The sequence below is a fragment of the Tursiops truncatus genome, chromosome 2 (genome assembly GCF_011762595.2).
Source record: "Tursiops truncatus isolate mTurTru1 chromosome 2, mTurTru1.mat.Y, whole genome shotgun sequence".
Lineage (NCBI taxonomy): Eukaryota > Metazoa > Chordata > Mammalia > Artiodactyla > Delphinidae > Tursiops > Tursiops truncatus.
The window spans coordinates 170,182,322-170,200,640 of NC_047035.1; the positions used below are offsets into that span (position 1 = coordinate 170,182,322).

Consider the following 18,319-nt stretch of genomic DNA (forward strand, 5'->3'; position numbering starts at 1 on the left):
TATGCCAGCATCACCCTACCCTTAAATGCACTGCCAATTATTTCATAAAGATTAGAAAGAGTAAGCATAGAATCTAGTTAAAGTTTTATTTGTACTTTCTTGGATTCCTAGCGAGGTTGGACATCTCGATTCCTTGGTTGTCCAGCATCATACCACCTGTCATGACTGCATACACTTGCCCGTTCCACCTCTGAAGTTTTAGTGTTTTTCTAACCAATTTGTAGTTCTCTGTATAAGAAAGACACTGATTTATTGCTAATATTACCTCACATTTTTTTCTGAGCCTGGAACTCATCTTTTATCTTAGTTGGTAATGCATTATTTTCAGCTTTCTGTGCTTATTATATCAAGAATAAACTTGGTATATGCTACAAATGACCTAAATTCAGTTTTCCCCCTCAAATTATCAACCAGTCCTATCAGTGACACTTAGTAAACATTTTATTTCACCACTGATTTATATTCCTTCTTATCATGGTATGTGATTAATTCTTGGTAAATTATTATATGTAATGTGGTCTACTACTGTATTATCTATCGGGTTCCACAATATGCCTATTCTTCTAGCAAAAGTGTCATGTTCTAGTTTATATAGTTTAAAAAAGTTTTAATATCTGGACTCGCACATTTCCCTTCATCACTCTTAGTAATTTAGTTTTGACTTTTACATTGAAATATTAATATAAACAAAATTCTTCTATGAATGAAAACATTTATATGACTATGAAGCTAAATTACTACCTCAAAGATACATCACGGTTTTGAACATTACAATTAACCCTTGTTACATAGCAACCCCCCTTGTAAAAATAACTACCATTTTGGAATATACTAAATTTTATAAACATGAAACTGCTGTGGTTTACTTTGATTTAACTGTATTCAAAGACTTGAAATAAAGACCCTAAGGGTATTATTATTATGGTCCAAGAGGGTCTATGTTAATATAATCTAACATGCATATGAACAGGACAAGTAATCTTCAAATTCAGGTAAGATTCCTACTAGCAACCAAAATCTGTCTCAATTACTCAAAATAACAGCCTCATAACTAATTTATAGTTAAATTTTATTCTTTATACTCTGTAATCCCCAGGTAAAGCTCAAACATTCAAGTTTTTCTTAAATTTTTTTTGTAAATCTACTAATGAAAAAAAAGTATCAACTTTACTCTTCAAAGAAATAAAACAACGACCTACAAAGGATATATTTTAGAATGAACCATAAAGGAAAACTTCTTTTCTCCTTCAGAAAATACATTTTAAATTTAATAATGTAAGTGTATGGAGTATAAGGTTTGAGAGACAAATTTACTTTGCAGCTAACAGTTCAGGAATGCATTCTTTATGCCCAATGAATAATAAATACCACATTAAATATGTATTTTCAAAATGTGCTGATTAAAACAAACAATAAATTCAAGCTTCTTTTATAACAGTTCTAAAGTTACACTCCTGTTCAGACATTGTAAATATTATAGCAAACTGAAAATTCAATTCTCCATTTTAATAACGTAATGGTTTATAGCAAATCAGCCTCTGAATTTCAAACAATGCAACACAAAAAGATTCAAAATCAAATACATACATTGAGATTCACTCTACCTTTTGCCCAAAGAAAAAACCTTTTTTTTATTTTGGGGATTCTGTTTGAAATTCGTTGCTACTAATTTTATTTTAAAGACCAAAGCTAGAGCCTAAAACAGTATATACTGTCAACTTATTTTAAAATTTGATAAAGTTTTAGGCCATGAAAATATTAATGCATCTTCAACTTTTACGAAAAACCGTTTTTAAAGATAGAACAAATGTAAATAGTACCACTGCTACGGTGTCACTATCTTTGGCATAAAATGTTATTACTCAACAGATCACTGTATAAGAAAGATGCCATGATCATTAACTCCAAATTTTCTGAAAGTCAGAGAACACCTACTATGTTTCCTTGAAAATAAAGAGAGCCAAATGGCTATTGCTGTGTAACCTACTCATGTTCTGAAATCATTTTTATTTTGGATATTTAAAGCAATTGACAAGAACAAAAGTTAAGAGGTAACTGATCATGCCTCATGATTACAGAGTACAGGTATTAGAAAACAGAAAGTAAAGCATGAAACGTTTGAACACGTCCCTCTAAGGAGTTGGTAAAGTAGCAGTCTATGTTACCTGAACGGGTGCAATAACAGCACAGGGGCCACCTTCAAACTGTTCTAATGCAGATCCCTCTGATTCACTAAACACAAACCCTAAAAATGAAAGCAAGTAGCAAAGATTAAAAATGTAATTCAAGTAGTAGCTAAAAGAATTTTTAATGTACTTTGCTTTGAGAAAGATCACTTATCACAACAGCAAAATATCCTCAAGTCAGTCAAGTGCAGTGGTTCTTAACCTTTTGGAGGATAAAGGAGCTCTTTGAAAAAAAGATATGGAACCTAGGCTCCCTGCCAAATGCACATAAACACACACACACACACACAATTTTGCATCCAGGGACCCCACTAAGTGGACCAGAGAGATAAAGTGTGGCCTTCAGTAAAAGGACACTAAATCTGATTTTTAAATAATTTACTGAAAGGAAGACTTGACAGTCTACATACTGAATTTAAACAGATATTTTAGGACCCTTTTCAGAAAGTATCTTTTTTAGTTTCAATCTTTGAGTCACATTCTCTAAGCTAAAAATTAAAGAACATCATACACAGTGCATGTGGCCATATTGGTTCTATCTTAATTTAAACACTACCCAACTAGCACTGACTGAGTATCTAGTACAAGTTCCTGCAGAGAGCACCGGCACACTGCAGAGAGCTTGGGGCCGGAAGTCAGGAGAAGTGAGTTACTATCTGTATAAGCTTCAGGAAATCATTTCACCTCCCTAGGCCTCATACTTAGCTTTAAAATGATCACTTCCAATTCCAACATGCTAGGAATGTGTGAAATTTCACTAATGGTCATAATTCTTACATTTATTTAACAAACATTTAATGACCCTGAGATACTATACCAAGCATCTACGATATATAAATGACGTGAACGACGAAGTCCCTAGTCTGGAGAAGCCAACAGTCCAGGTGAAGACAGACATCTGAACAAATAATTACTAAGATGAAGGGATAAACGAATGTTATAACAGAAGTATGAAGTGTTGAGGATACACAAAGTAGTGACTTGATCTGAGTCAAGTCATGCCAGCTAACTTTAAGGCTGACCTTGAACAGAAATTTATCAGAGAGGCAAGGGTGGCAGAATGACTTTCAGGTAAAGAAAATACCTCTATTAAAGGAAAGAGGTTTCGTAAGAGCAGGACAAGTTTATGGATCAGAGGGAACATTAATGCAGCCAAAGGGCAGTATGGAGGCACACGGGAGAGATGGGAAAGGGGAGGAGGGAGAGCTGACAGGATGTTAATACTGGGAAGGGCCACACCATGACAAGTACTAATTAAAGGAGTAGTACAATCATACTGGTATTTTTTTCTTTTTTAAAGGACCAGAATGGGGAAGAGGCCGTTTCAACACACCTATACAGTGCCAAACTAATAAAAGAAACTTAAGTGTGGAGGGAAGACACTATATCCAAACAGTATTTCTAAGGTAAAAATTAATATTTGATGAATATGTGCAAGTGGGGAAAGGCTTGGGACATAAGAAATTAGAACTGACTGACGTTTCTAGCTTGAGACACTAGATAGCAGGACAGATAAGAAACAGTATGAAGCTTCCCATTCCATCCCACCTCCTCTCTCTTTACCCTTCAATCTCTCTTTCAAACAGTATTTAAATGTATCTCACATATTTAAAAACAAAAAAAAATTCTCTTCAAGATTCTACCGAAAGGTCCTTGGTATTTACCCAAAGGAGTTGAAAACTTATGTCCACACACAAAAACGTGCACACATTGTTTACTGCACCTTTATTCCTAATTGCCAAAACTTGCAAGCAGCCAAGATGTCCTTCAGTAGGTGAATGGATAAATAGTACATATTATTCAGCATTTAAAAAATATTAGCTTGCAAGTTGTGAAAAGACATGGAGGAACCTTAATTACATATTACTAAGTGAAAGAAACCAATCTGAAAAGGCTACATACCATATGATTCTAACCATATGACAGTCTGAAAAAGGCAAAACTATGCAGACAGTAAAAAGATCGGTGGCTGCCAAGAGGAGGGGAGTGGGTGAAGGGTTGAACAGACAAGGCACAGAGGATTTTTAGGGCAGTGAAAATACTCTGATCTTATGATGATGGATACATTCCATTACACATTTGTCTCGACCCACAGGATGTGCCACACCAAGAATGAAAACTGTGGACTTTGAGTGATAATGAGTCCACGCAGGTTCAACACTGTAATAACCAACGTACTACTCTGGTGGGGGACACTGACAGTGGGGTGGGGGGCTGTGCATGTTGAGGGAGCAGGAGGTATGTGGGAAATCTCTGTATCTTGCCCACAGTTTTGCTGTGAACCTAAGATTGTTCTAAAAAGTAAAGTCTTAATTTAAAAAATCATTTGACCATAGAAACAACCACCACCACCTTCCACCCAAAACTCCAAACACCACTCTCTCAAAGCCCACCTAACTGTCTACATGCACTGTCTCAATTTCCTTACCTCCTCATTTACCCAACCCACAATAATTTGGTTTTCAACCTGTGACTGCACCAAACTCATTCTCACCAAATTCATCAGTGACCAGTTTTGGGAGTGAAGATAATGGGGATGTTTGTTTCTAAATTCAGTCTCCAAAATGTGAAACAACAATTTGGTTGGGGAAACATGGGTCTGGAGCCCAGGGCAGGGTTTAGGATTAGAGATAGCAAGTTGAATCACCTTAAACATGGCAGTTAAAGTGAATGAGAACATGTAGAACACAGATAATGAAGCCGGTTAACATTAAAAAAAAAAAAAAAAAAGTGAGCAGACACTGAAGCAGCAAAGGAGATTGACAAAGACTTGAAAGGTAAGAGAAAAAACACACTGAGGTCCTAGAAGGGAAAAATCAGCAGTCACCTGTTACAAATGCCGAGTGGAATAAAAACATTAAATGAAAATACTGGATTAAGCATGTCACTGGGAATACTAAAAAAAGAAATTTAGAATGCTGGGAAGAGCAGCCAAATTTTAAAGGGCTGAGGCGTGATTCAGAATACAAGGAGAAAGAGAAAAGGCAAACTATTTGTTAAACAAGTGAAGGGGAAAAGGATGATGGCTTGAAGGGTAGTTGGATAAAGCATTATTATTTTACAGAGGGAAGGGCATGAGTTTAAAAGAAGGAAAAGAGTGATTAAATGGGAAAGAGAGAGTTTAAGGACTCCAAGTCCTGAAAGAACTGAGACAGTGCGGTGTGGTGGTGGTGGTCGTGGACTGAATAAAGATAGGTTCTCAAGGTGTGGCCTACAGACCCCGGGAAGTTCCTGAGACCCTTTAGGGGACCTGCTAGAGGTGAAAATCATTTTTATTATAATACTAACATATTTGCCCTTTTCACTGTGTTGATATTCACAGCGATGGTACAAAATGAACAGCAGGTTACATTACTGGTGCCTTAGCCCACATTAAGTGACATTAAGCTGTACCAGCAGTCACTGTACTAGGAAACACCACAATATGCTCTCAAACACACAAAAAAGCCAATTTAACTTTAAAAAGCCCTTACTAATGCTAATCTTATTAAATCTTGACTTTGAATACAATGTACTTTAAAAAAATAGTCTGTGTGACAAAATGGGAACTACCCATAAAGCACCTCTGCTACATACCTTGAGCGATGATTGACAGATTCTCAAAGCACATGTGTAATTTTTTTGAACTGTGAGCTGAGCTAACAGCTTTTCTGTGGAATGCTGTTTTTACTTTGAAGAGCTACTAACAAATTATGATTATTTAGACTTTTTCTCAGAAGTGAATGAAGTGAGCCTGATACTTCAAGGAAAATAACTTGACAGTATTTCTGCCAGTGATAAAACCTCAAGCTTTCAAGTAACAACTAAACTTCTGGAAAACTCACGTCCAGCACTGTAGCTTGACAGCTTCTCAATACTCAGAGATTTTTCTGACAAGATCAGAAATAATGTGACTTTTGATATGGTATAACTATATGTGTTAACATTTAGAAGATCTGCATAAACCAGCAGACCGATAACTTCCAAATGACCAATGCACGCTGTTACAAATTAACGCATGGGTAAAAGATCCAGTCAAAGTACAAGACAAACCAATGAATTTCAATTTAACAGAGGACGAAAAGTTCACTGATGTGGCTTCAGATTCTGCATTTCAAGTAACTGCTAAGAAACTACCACTTGTTGAGTTTTGGTGTAGTATCAAAGAAGAATATCCACAATTATCTGAAAAGACTATTACAAGACTCCTATATTACCAACTGCATATCTGTGTGAAGCTGGATTTTCCGCAGATACTTCAACCAAAACAACATATATTGTAACATATTGAAACAACATATTGTAACAGATTGTTAAGACAGAACGGAGAAGCAAGTAGGAGAATCCACCTGTCTTCCTATGAGCTAGACACTGAAGAGATTTTTTAAAATGTAAAATAATGCCACAGGCCTCATTATTTTTTTTTATTTTTCATATTGAAGCCTGTAATAGTTTTTAAGAATGTAACAGGGCCCTGAGTTTAACAAACTTGAGAAACAGGAAATCTTAGCAGGCTTCCAAGTTAGACATGCAGGCAAAGAGGAAGGGAAGAGATGCTGCTGATGGCGAGTGGGGGGCATGAGGGCATAGAAAATTGAGGAGAATGTTAATTCCAAAACACATAAGAAAAGCAGACAGGATAAAGAACTAAGAGAAATACTGAGGGCTCAGCTAAGGTTTAATTCCTACATGTGTATTGATGCTGACCACAATTTTCCCCAGCAACACACACCACCACCTTGGGAGAAACAGAATAGAGGATAAGAAAAATGCAGGATAAGAAATAGGTATGGTGGATGGGGCAAATTTAATAAGGACAAATGAGAACTGAGGGTGCTGGTTATCACAGCAAGACAACCAAATCTGAGAGCCAATCTAGAAACAAGAGGTGAAGCCAAGGGGCCTCTGCTCTTCGTCTACCTCTTCTACTGGGAAGAAAGGGTCATTGGTGTTGGGCCTAAGTGCAGAGGTGAAACTAGGCTCTTTCAAACTTCCAGCGTTATGTGATAAACAGGTCTCAGTAATGGATTCTTGCCTTCCTTAAAATGACTAATAATGTAACTCAATTTTCAAGATCCATGGGTGGGGCTTTTAGATGGAAATGCATTCTGATAAGTTGCTTTTGTACTTTAGAGATAAAAACCCCAGGGAGAGAATTCTAGGCACATCTGCTTTATGCCAAATTCCGTTTAATTACAGTATATATACTTGAGTGTGTTATTTGATAATGAACAAAGGCTCTTAGAGCTTAAAAATGAAATAAAGTTAGACAAATGGAAATTATTCTATCCTAAAACAGGATAATGCTAAGTAGGCACCCTCTTTTATAATAAGGTTTCACTTGAGTTTGAATTTTTTAGGATACAGAGTTATTTTTCTTGTCAAGTGTTCTCATATTCATCTTATTTCCTAGTTTTAAGAGGAATTAACTTATCACAAAATGGCTGTCTTCCTAATTAGATCTGAAATAGGCCATCTAAAGCATCTGATCTTAAATATACGATTTTGTATCACATTCCACAGCACTACAGACATAGAAGTCTTTCTCAGTTCTACAGCTCATAACTAATTTAAACCTGAGTCATGAACCTCTTTGCAATTTCCCAGTCTTTTATTTTCATATGACTGACTTAAATTATTCAAACCAGTTTGACAACTACTGCCTCTATAGTTCTAGCCTTCCATGTTAACAAAAGGCCACAGAAAGACTTCACTTGTCACTATATGTCAGATAATACTGGTTGAGTGGAATCTGAACTGAGCCTTAGTTTCCTCATCTACAAAAGGAGGATAACTATTGATACATTTATCTTTTGCTACCTCTTGGGGTTGCTGTAAGATTTTCAAAACCTGTAAAGCCTAATACAGACGTAAGGTATTATGATAGATGCGTTGAGCTGAAAAACACATTATGTACTCAAAAGTACCAAGAAATTAACTTTGTCACATAAGCTTCCAAATTGTGAGTTTAAAAAAAATTGGTTTTTAGGTGACATATGATGTAGGTAGGTGGGAGAAAGTAAAACCTATATTTGAAATAAAAGGATTCCATCAACAACAAAATCTCTGAAATGATATGACCCACAATATTAATTTACCTTCACTTTGGAAGACAAATTAACGATACTGGCGTATCATTTTAGTACTTTGGTAAAATGTTAAATCACATGATAATAGACATCATACTTTTGGACTTTAATCCAAATGCTTTAACTCCTGCATACAATTTATGCTTATATTTTAACTGATCCCTCACTTTTCCAAAGTTACTTAGAATCTTTTTTTTCCATATTACATAACAAAAATTGTCCTATACCGGAAAGTCCAAAACTCTAATTTCAATCCACTACAGCTCCCTCCCCATCTCCACCCCAAAACACCACTGAACTGCTATAAACTGACAAATTGGGCTTCTCTTCTAGCTAATCTTTAGGTGAAACAACGAAGTAACTTAAAACTTGAAGGAAGGGGGCCAAGAAAAGGAAGAAATGGGTTCTCAGAGTTTATAATTTAGACCAGGGTTGGCCTGTTTTTTAAATGCAGTTTTGGAACACAGCCACGCCCTTATCATCCAGGGCTGCTTGTGCTGCAATGGCAGAGATGAGACAGAGACAATAGAGGCACTGGCCCTTTAAAGAAAACATTTGCCAAACACTGGCTAGACAATCAGTACTGAAAAGAAAACAAGTTCTCAATAAGTCAAAATGTTTGCCTTTGTAATAAGATTAACACTGACTTTTGTTAGATCTAGATGACTCTTATTTTGCTTCTGCTGGGATGAGGTCAATGTGACCATTTCCTACTATCCTGGTCTAAGCCACCGTCTTTTACCCTTGGATTACTGCAACTGTCTCTCATTTGGTCTTGCTGTCTCACTCAATACACTACTGTCTATCCTCAAACTTAGCAGTCAGATCAGCCCTTTAAAAACCTGTCCTGTCGTGTCTCTCCTCTGCTCCAAACCTTCCAATGACCTCTCATCTCATTTAGAAGAAAAACCAAAGTTCTTACAACGGCCTATAAAATCTTAGTGATTTGGGCCATATTATTTCTTACACCATCTTTATCACTGTCCCGTTCCCTCATTCCCTCTCCAGCCAAACTAACCTCCTTCCTGTTCCTTGAACAAAAAGCCAGACGTATTCTGCATAAGTCATTAAGTCTTTTACGATGGCCATCCTCACTGCCTGGAACACTCTTCAGATACCTGCATGACTAACTCAGTTACTTCAATAGTCTGCTCAAATCTCACCTTAAAATGAGGCCCGTCCAGGCTACTTTACCCTGTAATTCCTTATTTCTCTCCCTTCTAGTATATATGCTTAACTTATGCTATATTATGTTTATCATTTGTCTTCCCTCCCACCCTATCAAGTCTAGGTCTGGAACACTGGTCAGTTTGTGGGAGAAGGGAAAGAAGGATAAATGTGCTTACAAATAAGGAGGTAGAAAATATACGCTTTTCTTTAAAAAGTATTATAGGCAATTGAGCAGGAGGGAAGCAGGCAGGAGTAGGGAGTAAATTTCCAAGTTAAAAAACAAAACAACTTCAAAGCTTTAAATAATGTGACTTATTGCCTTTAAACTAAAAACTGTTAAAAAAAAAAAACCCAAACCAAAACCCTATTTTTTTCTTCTCTTAAGAAAAAGTATTTGCAGAAGAGAATTATCTAAAACTGTCAAATGAATTTTAAACAAACAAAAAAATATTATGTGCCACTCTTGCACTTACTGCTTTAACCTATTATCTAAAACTGCCGTAGCATTAAGAGAGAGAAAAACAAACAAAAATCCCAACTGCTGCAGCTGTTTAACATATCAAAGGAATTTAACACGACCAATTAACATGACCATTTAACATGACCAATCAATAAATGGAATATCCCTGGACATAGTTCTATGTCTCTTTACCCCAAACACCTCACACCTATAACTTGCTTCCAAAAGACTAATGAGATTACAGCTGTCAATTCAAAGCACAGATAGATGATGAAATAAAGACAAAGCTGATGTCACAGTACGAACGCAGTAAGGCAAGCGCACCAAAGCAGTGTCCTGTGCCCGTTCCCACAATCCCAAGTCACGGCCACAGCAATCGTCAGCTGCCTCCTCTAAGAATGGATAAATGAATACAAAGTTAACACAGCAAGATCGATGACAACATCCCTCTGAGTCAGAGGTGACAACTTAAAAGTACATATTTGGTTGCCTTAAAAATCATGATCACTTTAAGACCTTGAAGAATTACACAGCCACAATATAACCGCACTCTCTGTAGAGCAATAATCCTTTATTTTGAAATGGTATTGATTGAACAAATCTTGTAAAGGAACTTCTATATGACTACAAGGTGGCAGAGCATTCTCATATGTCATTACGAAGTTCTCTTTTAGTGATTATCCATCAAATTAACAATAACTTCTTGCAACTGTCAGGGCATGGCCAGAGAGCGATCTTCCGCTTGGTTTGCAATTAAACACTTTTTAAATCAAGCTACCCTTTTCTGAGCATTTACTCCATGTCAGATATTGTGCTAAGTGCCTAAACGAATTCACCTGCCTTTAATCCTCACAACAACCCTGTAAGATTGGCACTACTATTATCTGCACTCTACAGAGAAGGAAACTGAGGCTTAAGTAAGCTAAAAACCTTGAACCTAGAACCCAAGTATGCCTATTCCAAAGCCTGTTCTTGACCATTATTAGAACTGCCTCTCTGAATTCTCCTTGCCTCTGCATCACAGTACTAAAATAAATGAGGCTGAATATCACCTTATTCTGTGTTGTATTACTAATTAGTTAACAGGAAGGAAAACTTTTCTCAATCCTTCACAGTCTTGCGTACTTTAGGGCTGTTCACTATTAGGATAAGTAAGACAAACTGGAAAATAAATTTTAAAATCTGCAAATGTGGATGTCCAACATTTCAGAAAATATTAGTTAAGCGACATAATTAAATCTGTAAAAAAAAAAAAAAAGCCAAACTAATTACATGCCTGGTTGAGCCACACAAAGGAAAACAACAAAGGCAGCTGAACTAGGAAATGGGAGAGTTGGAATTCGTTCCCAGTTCTATCAATTTGTGCATCTTTGGCCTGGTCATTTAACCCTTCACAACTCATTTTTCTCATCTTCAGAACAAGAGTAATGAACTAAATAACCTACCTGGCTGTAATATATTACGATTCTAATTTTACCAGCTTTTACCAGTATCTGGGAGGAAGGAAGGGATTACTTAAACCCTAAATACACATTACGAAGTAAGGACTTAGATTTACTATGCTAAACTTCCCCCAAACCCTCTGAGAATCGGTATTTTCTAAATAAATATTTTAATAACAAAATGTTTTAGTAATAGTACTAACTAGCTATTATTTGTGTGCTTGGGATGTTTTACATACGTCCATTACTCATCCTCCTGACTCCAAACACTATGCTCTTAACCTCAACCTCACCATTGTCCCTTTTAAGTCACCTGAAAGTAATATGTTCGTTGTGTTTTAATACTGAAACTTACGAGTTAGGGATGATCACTAATAAATATAAATAGATGGTGTTTTTTCATTTCACAATTACTCGCAGTATTAACAAAACTTCTTATATAACTCAAAAGCCTGTCTGGGTAATTAGATCGGCCCAGGAAGTCCTATGGACCATATTCCTTTGAACTGGAACAGATCCCACACCACCTCAAAACCGGGGACACTTCGGGTCAAGGGAACAAACACTCTGCAGCCGCAACATTACATTTCTGCACCGAGTACCACGCCTAACCCCGCCTAACTGAAATACAAGCAACACAATCGCTTTCTGGAATTAACCACTGCGACTTTCACGTGGACTTCCCTCTCTCCAAAATGAGACCAAACGACCAGACTCGTTAGCGGGTAAAGATCCAGGCGGCCGGAGCCCTGCTGGAGGAACGGACGCCGGGGCACAGGGCACACCTTCAGTGTCACCCGCTGCAGCCCGGCAGCCGCCCCCTCCTCCTCTCCAACCCAAAGGCAGCCCAGGGAGTGGCAGGGGCGCCTTCGGTCTTTGGCGGCCCGCTGGCACCGTTCCCCTACTTAGCCTCTAACCCTCAAGGCAGGGAGGGCTTTTCTAGAAGTCCCGTTTCTGGGCTGAGCAGGGGAACCGGGACACGCGAGCGGCGTCACGGCTCGACTCTCGCGGGGCTAAAGGGAGCGGCGGCCGGAAGCCAGAGTCCAGCCAGGGTACCTTGCGTCCAGCGGCAGAAGATGGTGTCAGAGAGACCGGGGCTGCTCTTGGCGCCCCACACCAGCTCCATCAGCTCTTTAGTCAGTTCGGACATGATGGGGTACCGGCGAGCGGGTCTTGGCTTTCCGGACTCCTGCCCCGGCACATGGGGAAGGGGCGGCTTCGGAGACCGACGTGGCGGGACGGCAGCGGCAAACGAGCTGGAAGGTTAGACGCAAGGAAGGCAACAGGAGAGAGACCTACTTGCAGGGACCGAGCCTGTCAAGCCCCCTCGGAGCCGCAGAGAGGAGTTTCCCGCACCGGAAGTACTGGGGCCACTTCCGGCTTCTCTTTCACTACCGCCCCCAAGGCCGGAGGGCCAGGCGGCGCCTCCCCGGAAGCGGAAGTGGGGGGGCGGTGTTGGGAAGAGCCGAGGGCGGCTTGGCGAGTACCTGGCAATTTCTGAGCTCAGTCCCAGGGCCCGGTGGTGCGATGGCGTCTTTTGTGTTGGGAGAAGCGTCGCGTCCCGTGGGCGCTGGCACATTCCTACACCTGGAGTACCCCCTTCCTGTCCGCGCTGCTTTGGCCTTAGCTTGGGTGTCTGAGGCCCAAGCCCTAGGGCCCAGAAACATGGCCTATACCTTAAAATGTGTAATATTAATTCTGCCAAACCAGAGCTTTGAGACGATGGTTGAATCTCTGGGAGGAAACATCTGTGTCTGTGTCGAGGAGCCGCCAATAAATTGAAGGCTGTCAGCCTCTTGCTCAGTCATATAAAGTCAAACCAACAATTAACAGAACCGAAAAATGTCGCGTAATGGGCACTGGAAATGCCTCTCCCAGGTGTCTAACGCAGAATTACAAAGCTACTTAGAGGAAAACAGATTCAAAGCGGCCTGTTTGTAAATGGTAGTGCAATTTCATCTACAGCTTTCTAGACTGTAGGGTGTGTGGGCTAAAGACCAGGTTATAAATCATTGACAAGCATTCAGTTAAATTTAGTTTGGGTGAAAACTTCTCTGTGCTGCTTCAAAAGAAGGGAATTTATTCTGGCTGAGCTTTGAATTTACAACGAAAAGGCAAACTCTGATGGGTTTCTTTCAGGTAGCAAGTAAGAGGGTGTGCTAATTTATACTTTATTTCCGACTTAGGCAACCCTTGCTGTAGTTAAAAGGAACTGTTCAAAGTGCCTGAACCATACCCATAGCCTTCCTCCTAATTGTTATTCCCTTCGGAATATCCTTTATCTTACTATTTTTTCAAACCAAATCTTACCCATTCTTCAGGACGTAGTATAAGTTGGCACTTTGTAGTAAAGCTTTCTCCAGTTATTAAAACCTAAAGGAAAAATTGTAGCTTCTGAAATTTCATTCTACCTTATCTATAACTTGCTTATATTTGCAAAGAATTATTTACTCTTCTCATGCGGTATATGTTTATGGAAGCCAAGGAGCTGTCTTATTCATGGCACCTAATACAGAGCCTTGAATATACCTGGGTCTCAGTACCTGTTAGATGACAGAATGAAACTTGTCTTTATTGGAACTTAAGAATTCACTATCTTTCAGTAAGTGAGGGAACCAGGGGAAGTACCATTGACTGGTCCAATTAAATATTTAATATTTGCATGGGTGATTTACAATTTGCATAATTATTTCACTTCCTGAAAGACAGAGAAGGATCAATGTTGATAGATCCTGTAAGTGGCAGAACTCTTAAGTTGAGGTGTTTGCCACATTTGGTTTCCTTCCATTAATATACAGATAGTAGTTATAGATTTGACTGTCCATAGATAGAAAGAAAAAGCTATACTTTCAAAAGATTTTTGAAAATGAATTATTTCTTGATCTGTGATTTTTCTTAGTTTCGGGCTATGGGGAAGCTGGCAAAATCTTGGGTAGACATTGATATGTATGTTCTTTCCACCTTTAGATTGTAGTCTTTATTTGCAGTGTTCTGCATTTTTTAATTAGCAGGACATATTTTTAAGTAGGAATATTTGATTAATGTTAAATTATTTATGTTCCTTAATTATTCATTACTTACTGCATTTAAATCGTGAACTTGCTTAAATTAGAGTAAAAATGCAAATTAATCGCCTTTTAAAATGTTCTTATTCAGTAATTACCTAGAAAAATAAAAATTGCAAACAGTCAAGTTTGTTGCATATATTTCTGGTACAGGACAATAAAGCCTTTTTCTTTTTTTATAATGACTTGAAAATTATGTAAATTTCCTTCGGAGTATTTATCTTACTCCATACTTTAGCATACTATTATTTTTTTTCCTTAGGACCATCTATGGTTTTGATTAAATTGATGTGTCTCATTAAGATGCACATAGGTTGCATAAAAGATCTTTAATCCTAAAACAGAGTTTCCTGTTCACACATTAAGTTTTATTTGTGGTATTTCTCTTTCTTTCAAATTCAAGTCAGGGCACTTCCATAAAACTGGGCTTAGATTTCCATAATAATTAATTCTCTTTAGCCATCTTTACTACTTCACAGAAGCAGTATTAATTACTCATTATCAAACACTAACTCTGTGCTTAATTATCTTTTTGTCTTTCCCCAAATTTGCCTGTCAACTAAAAGCAAAACAGCTTCATTACCAGGTTCTTAGCAAGTATCGTGAAAAGAACAATTCTCTAACTAGAAGCCCTTGACTCCTAATTTAGTGTATTTGCACTACCACTTATTTAGGAGAAATCAATCTTTCAAAAAACCTGCCCTTCAATAAGATTAATAAGTTCTAGGCAGGTTGCTAAGACAATCCCCTACTCATTTATTAATAAAACTATTTAATTTATATGCCCTATGTCTTCCAATAACAGTGTAAATCTATCAAGCAAATGAAACTCTTTCCTTTGCATGACCCTAACCTCATCTCAGCAGGATAATTTTCCTATCAAGCATACCAAGTTCCTTTTAAACCCACCATTTTCATACTCAAGTATAACACAGTGTGTCATTTCCCAAAGCATTGCTTACGAACATTAATACCTGGTGGAAAAGGGGTTCTATCATTAAATGCGGGGTTAAATAAAGTTAAACAAGAGATGGGATTATATTCAGGGTTAAAAGACACCTAAGTGTCCATTATCGGATGAATGGATAAAGAAGATGTGGCACATATATACAATGGAATATTACTCAGCCATAAAAAGAAACGAAATTGAGCTATTTGTAATGAGGTGGATAGACCTAGAGTCTGTCCTACAGAGTGAAGTAAGTCAGAAAGAGAAAGACAAATATCGTATGCTAACACATATATATGGAATTTAAGAAAAAAAAATGTCATGAAGAACCTAGGGGTAAGACAGGAATAAAGACACAGACCTACTAGAGAATGGACTTGAGGATATGGGGAGGGGGAAGGGTAAGCTGTGACAAAGCGAGAGAGAGGCATGGACATATATACAGTACCAAACGTAAGGTAGATAGCTAGTGGGAAGCAGCCGCATAGCACAGGGAGATCAGCTTGGTGCTTTGTGACCGCCTGAAGGGGTGGGATAGGGTGGGTGGGAGGGAGGGAGACGCAAGAGGGAAGAGATATGGGAACATATGTATATGAACATATGTATGTATATGGGAACATATGTATATGTATAACTTTGTTATAAAGCAGAAACTAACCATTGTAAAGCAATTATACTCCAATTAAAAAAAAAGGACACATTTGAATCATTTTGTTCACTGAGCTTCTCATAGTTTATGTTCTGCAGAATACTGTTTGGGAATCACTGATATAATGGAATAGACTTTTGATAGGAATTAGAAAACTGAATGTTAGTTTTTATTTGGGTACTATGACCTTGGATGAGTCACTTAACTCGCCATACTGTGCTTTCTTCATCTATAGAGAGGACTAACTGATCATCTCAATATCCCATTTACTTTAGATACTGCTCAACTTCTATGATTTAAAAAATTGGCTGTTTAGAAGTTTAAATATATGGAAGGAGTGAGAAGGAAAAGAATGTTGAGCAAGCATAAAGAGTAAACAAATAATTTAACATTATTCTTCACTAACACATAGAATAAAAGAAGTTAATTTGCCACTGATCACTTACTTGTGCTAACATTTTAACTTAAGATCCAATCCAAACTTGCGAATTAATCCAGAACCAGCTATATTAGATGAGTACATAATATATGCACACTTGGATGTGTCATAGGTGCTTCAAACTCAGTATGTGCCAAATCAAACATCTTTCCCCATAAAACCTGCTCCCCTTTCAATGTTTCATAATCAGTGAATGGTGCCATTATCCATAAAAAAGCACATTTTAAAAAACATCTTTATTGGAGTATAATTGTTTTACAGTGGTGTGTTAGTTTCTGCTATATAACAAAGTGAATCAGCTATACATATACATATATCTCCATATCCTCTCCCTCTTGCGACTCCCTCCCACCCTCCCTATCCCACCCCTCTAGGTGGTCACAAAGCACCGAGCTGATCTCCCCGTGCAATGCAGCAAAAGCACATTTTTTAATGGTACCAATAAATAACTTCTTTGAGCCTCAGTTGCCACATATATAAAATAAGCTTATTAATAAGAATTACATCGTACAGTGATTATGGGATTTAACAGAGTACGTAAAAGATATATGCACGATGAAAAATCCTATTCTTATATTAGCTATATTAATGGTTTGAACAAGGAAGCATCGGAGGAAAGGTGGAAGATGAATTATTCCTGCATTTGAGCTGGAGAAGGCGTCAGAGAAGTTTGAACTGGATAGAATTTTGACTAGAGAAGAAAGGGAGGATGTACATTTAGGCATTAAATAACCCATTGTGGCAGGAGCCTGGTATTTGTGTCACTAGAGAGAGATGAGTTAAGAATATCAGGTTGAGGAGGGTGCCGTAGACTGAATTGTGTCTCTTCTGAATTCATATGTTGAAGTCCTCACCTCAGTGTGACTGAATTTGGAGATCGCGCCTTTAAAGAGGTAATTAAGGTTAAATGAGGTCATAAAAATAGGGCCCTAATCCGATAGAACTGGTGTCCTAATAAGAGGAAGAAACACCAGGTCTCTCCCTCTCTCTACTTTTCTGTCTCTCTCTCTCTCTCTCTCTCTCTCTCTCTCTCTCTCTCCCTCTCTCTCTCTGTCTCCATATGTACACAGAGAAAAAGCCATGTGAGGGCACAGTAAAAAGGCAGCATTCTCTAAGCCAGGAAGAGAGGCTTTACCATTAATCAATGCTGACAGCACCTTGGTCTTGTACTTGCAGCTTCCAGAACTGCGAGAACATTAATATCTATTGTTTAGACCACTCAATTTCTGGCATTTTGTTAGGGCAGTCTGAATAGAATAATATCGAGAGCCAGAATCTTAAGAATGTTGAATACTATCTTACACAATTATAGAAGCAAGTATTGACTGAGCACAAACTTCCAGTTCCTGTAGTAAGCTCCTTACATGTATTACAGTACACACCCCTCAAAACGCAGTGAAGTACTACAATGATCTCCTAGAAGCATAAGGACTTTGCCCTGAATCATGCAGTAAATGGAAAAACCAGGAGGCAAACCTAGGTTTCTCTGACCTAGAATCTGTGCTGAAACAAGGTTCAGAACACAGGCGATTTGATTCCAGGGTCTACGGCCTCGGTTCTTGATAAACAAACTTTATTCTAAATATAACAGGAGCTAGTTAAGATTTTTTAATAGGGGAGCGATAACATCATCTTTCAATTTTATAATGATACCTGGAAGAAGGCAGTGAGATGAGAAAGCCTGGAAACATCTAAACCAGTTAGGAAGGAAGTTATTGGAATAAATCCAATCATGAAGAGATGCTTAGCACTTGAACTAGAGCAGTCCATGGAGATTTCAAGGAGGGGCAAATTCCGTGGACATTTTAGAAGCACAACAGATAAAACCTGGTGATTGACTAAGAAAAGACGGTGCTATTAAAAAGTTAATAAAACACAACTAGGTGTCAAT

General features: G+C 38.0%; 1 protein-coding gene across 5 annotated transcripts in view; it reads right to left on the reverse strand.

Moving 5' to 3' along the window:
* The window catches only part of MINDY3 (MINDY lysine 48 deubiquitinase 3), a 93,675-nt gene extending 80,940 nt beyond the window's left edge, over positions 1–12,735 (reverse strand). Inside the window, exons 1-2 of one of the 5 annotated variants that reach the window (XM_073801695.1) lie at positions 12,626–12,735; positions 2,166–2,245 (exon numbers count right to left, since the gene is read on the reverse strand). Coding sequence is in view for 3 of the 5 variants with exons in the window: in XM_073801694.1 (XP_073657795.1) it covers positions 2,166–2,245; positions 12,383–12,476 (174 nt within the window). In the remaining 2 variants the exon portion in view is untranslated. Of the gene's footprint in view, positions 1–2,165; positions 2,246–12,382 lie in introns of all 5 variants that reach the window. The other 4 variants (XM_073801694.1, XM_019933498.3, XM_033852481.2 and 1 more) reach the window with 4 other exon arrangements.
* Positions 12,736–18,319: the final 5,584 nt, after the last annotated feature.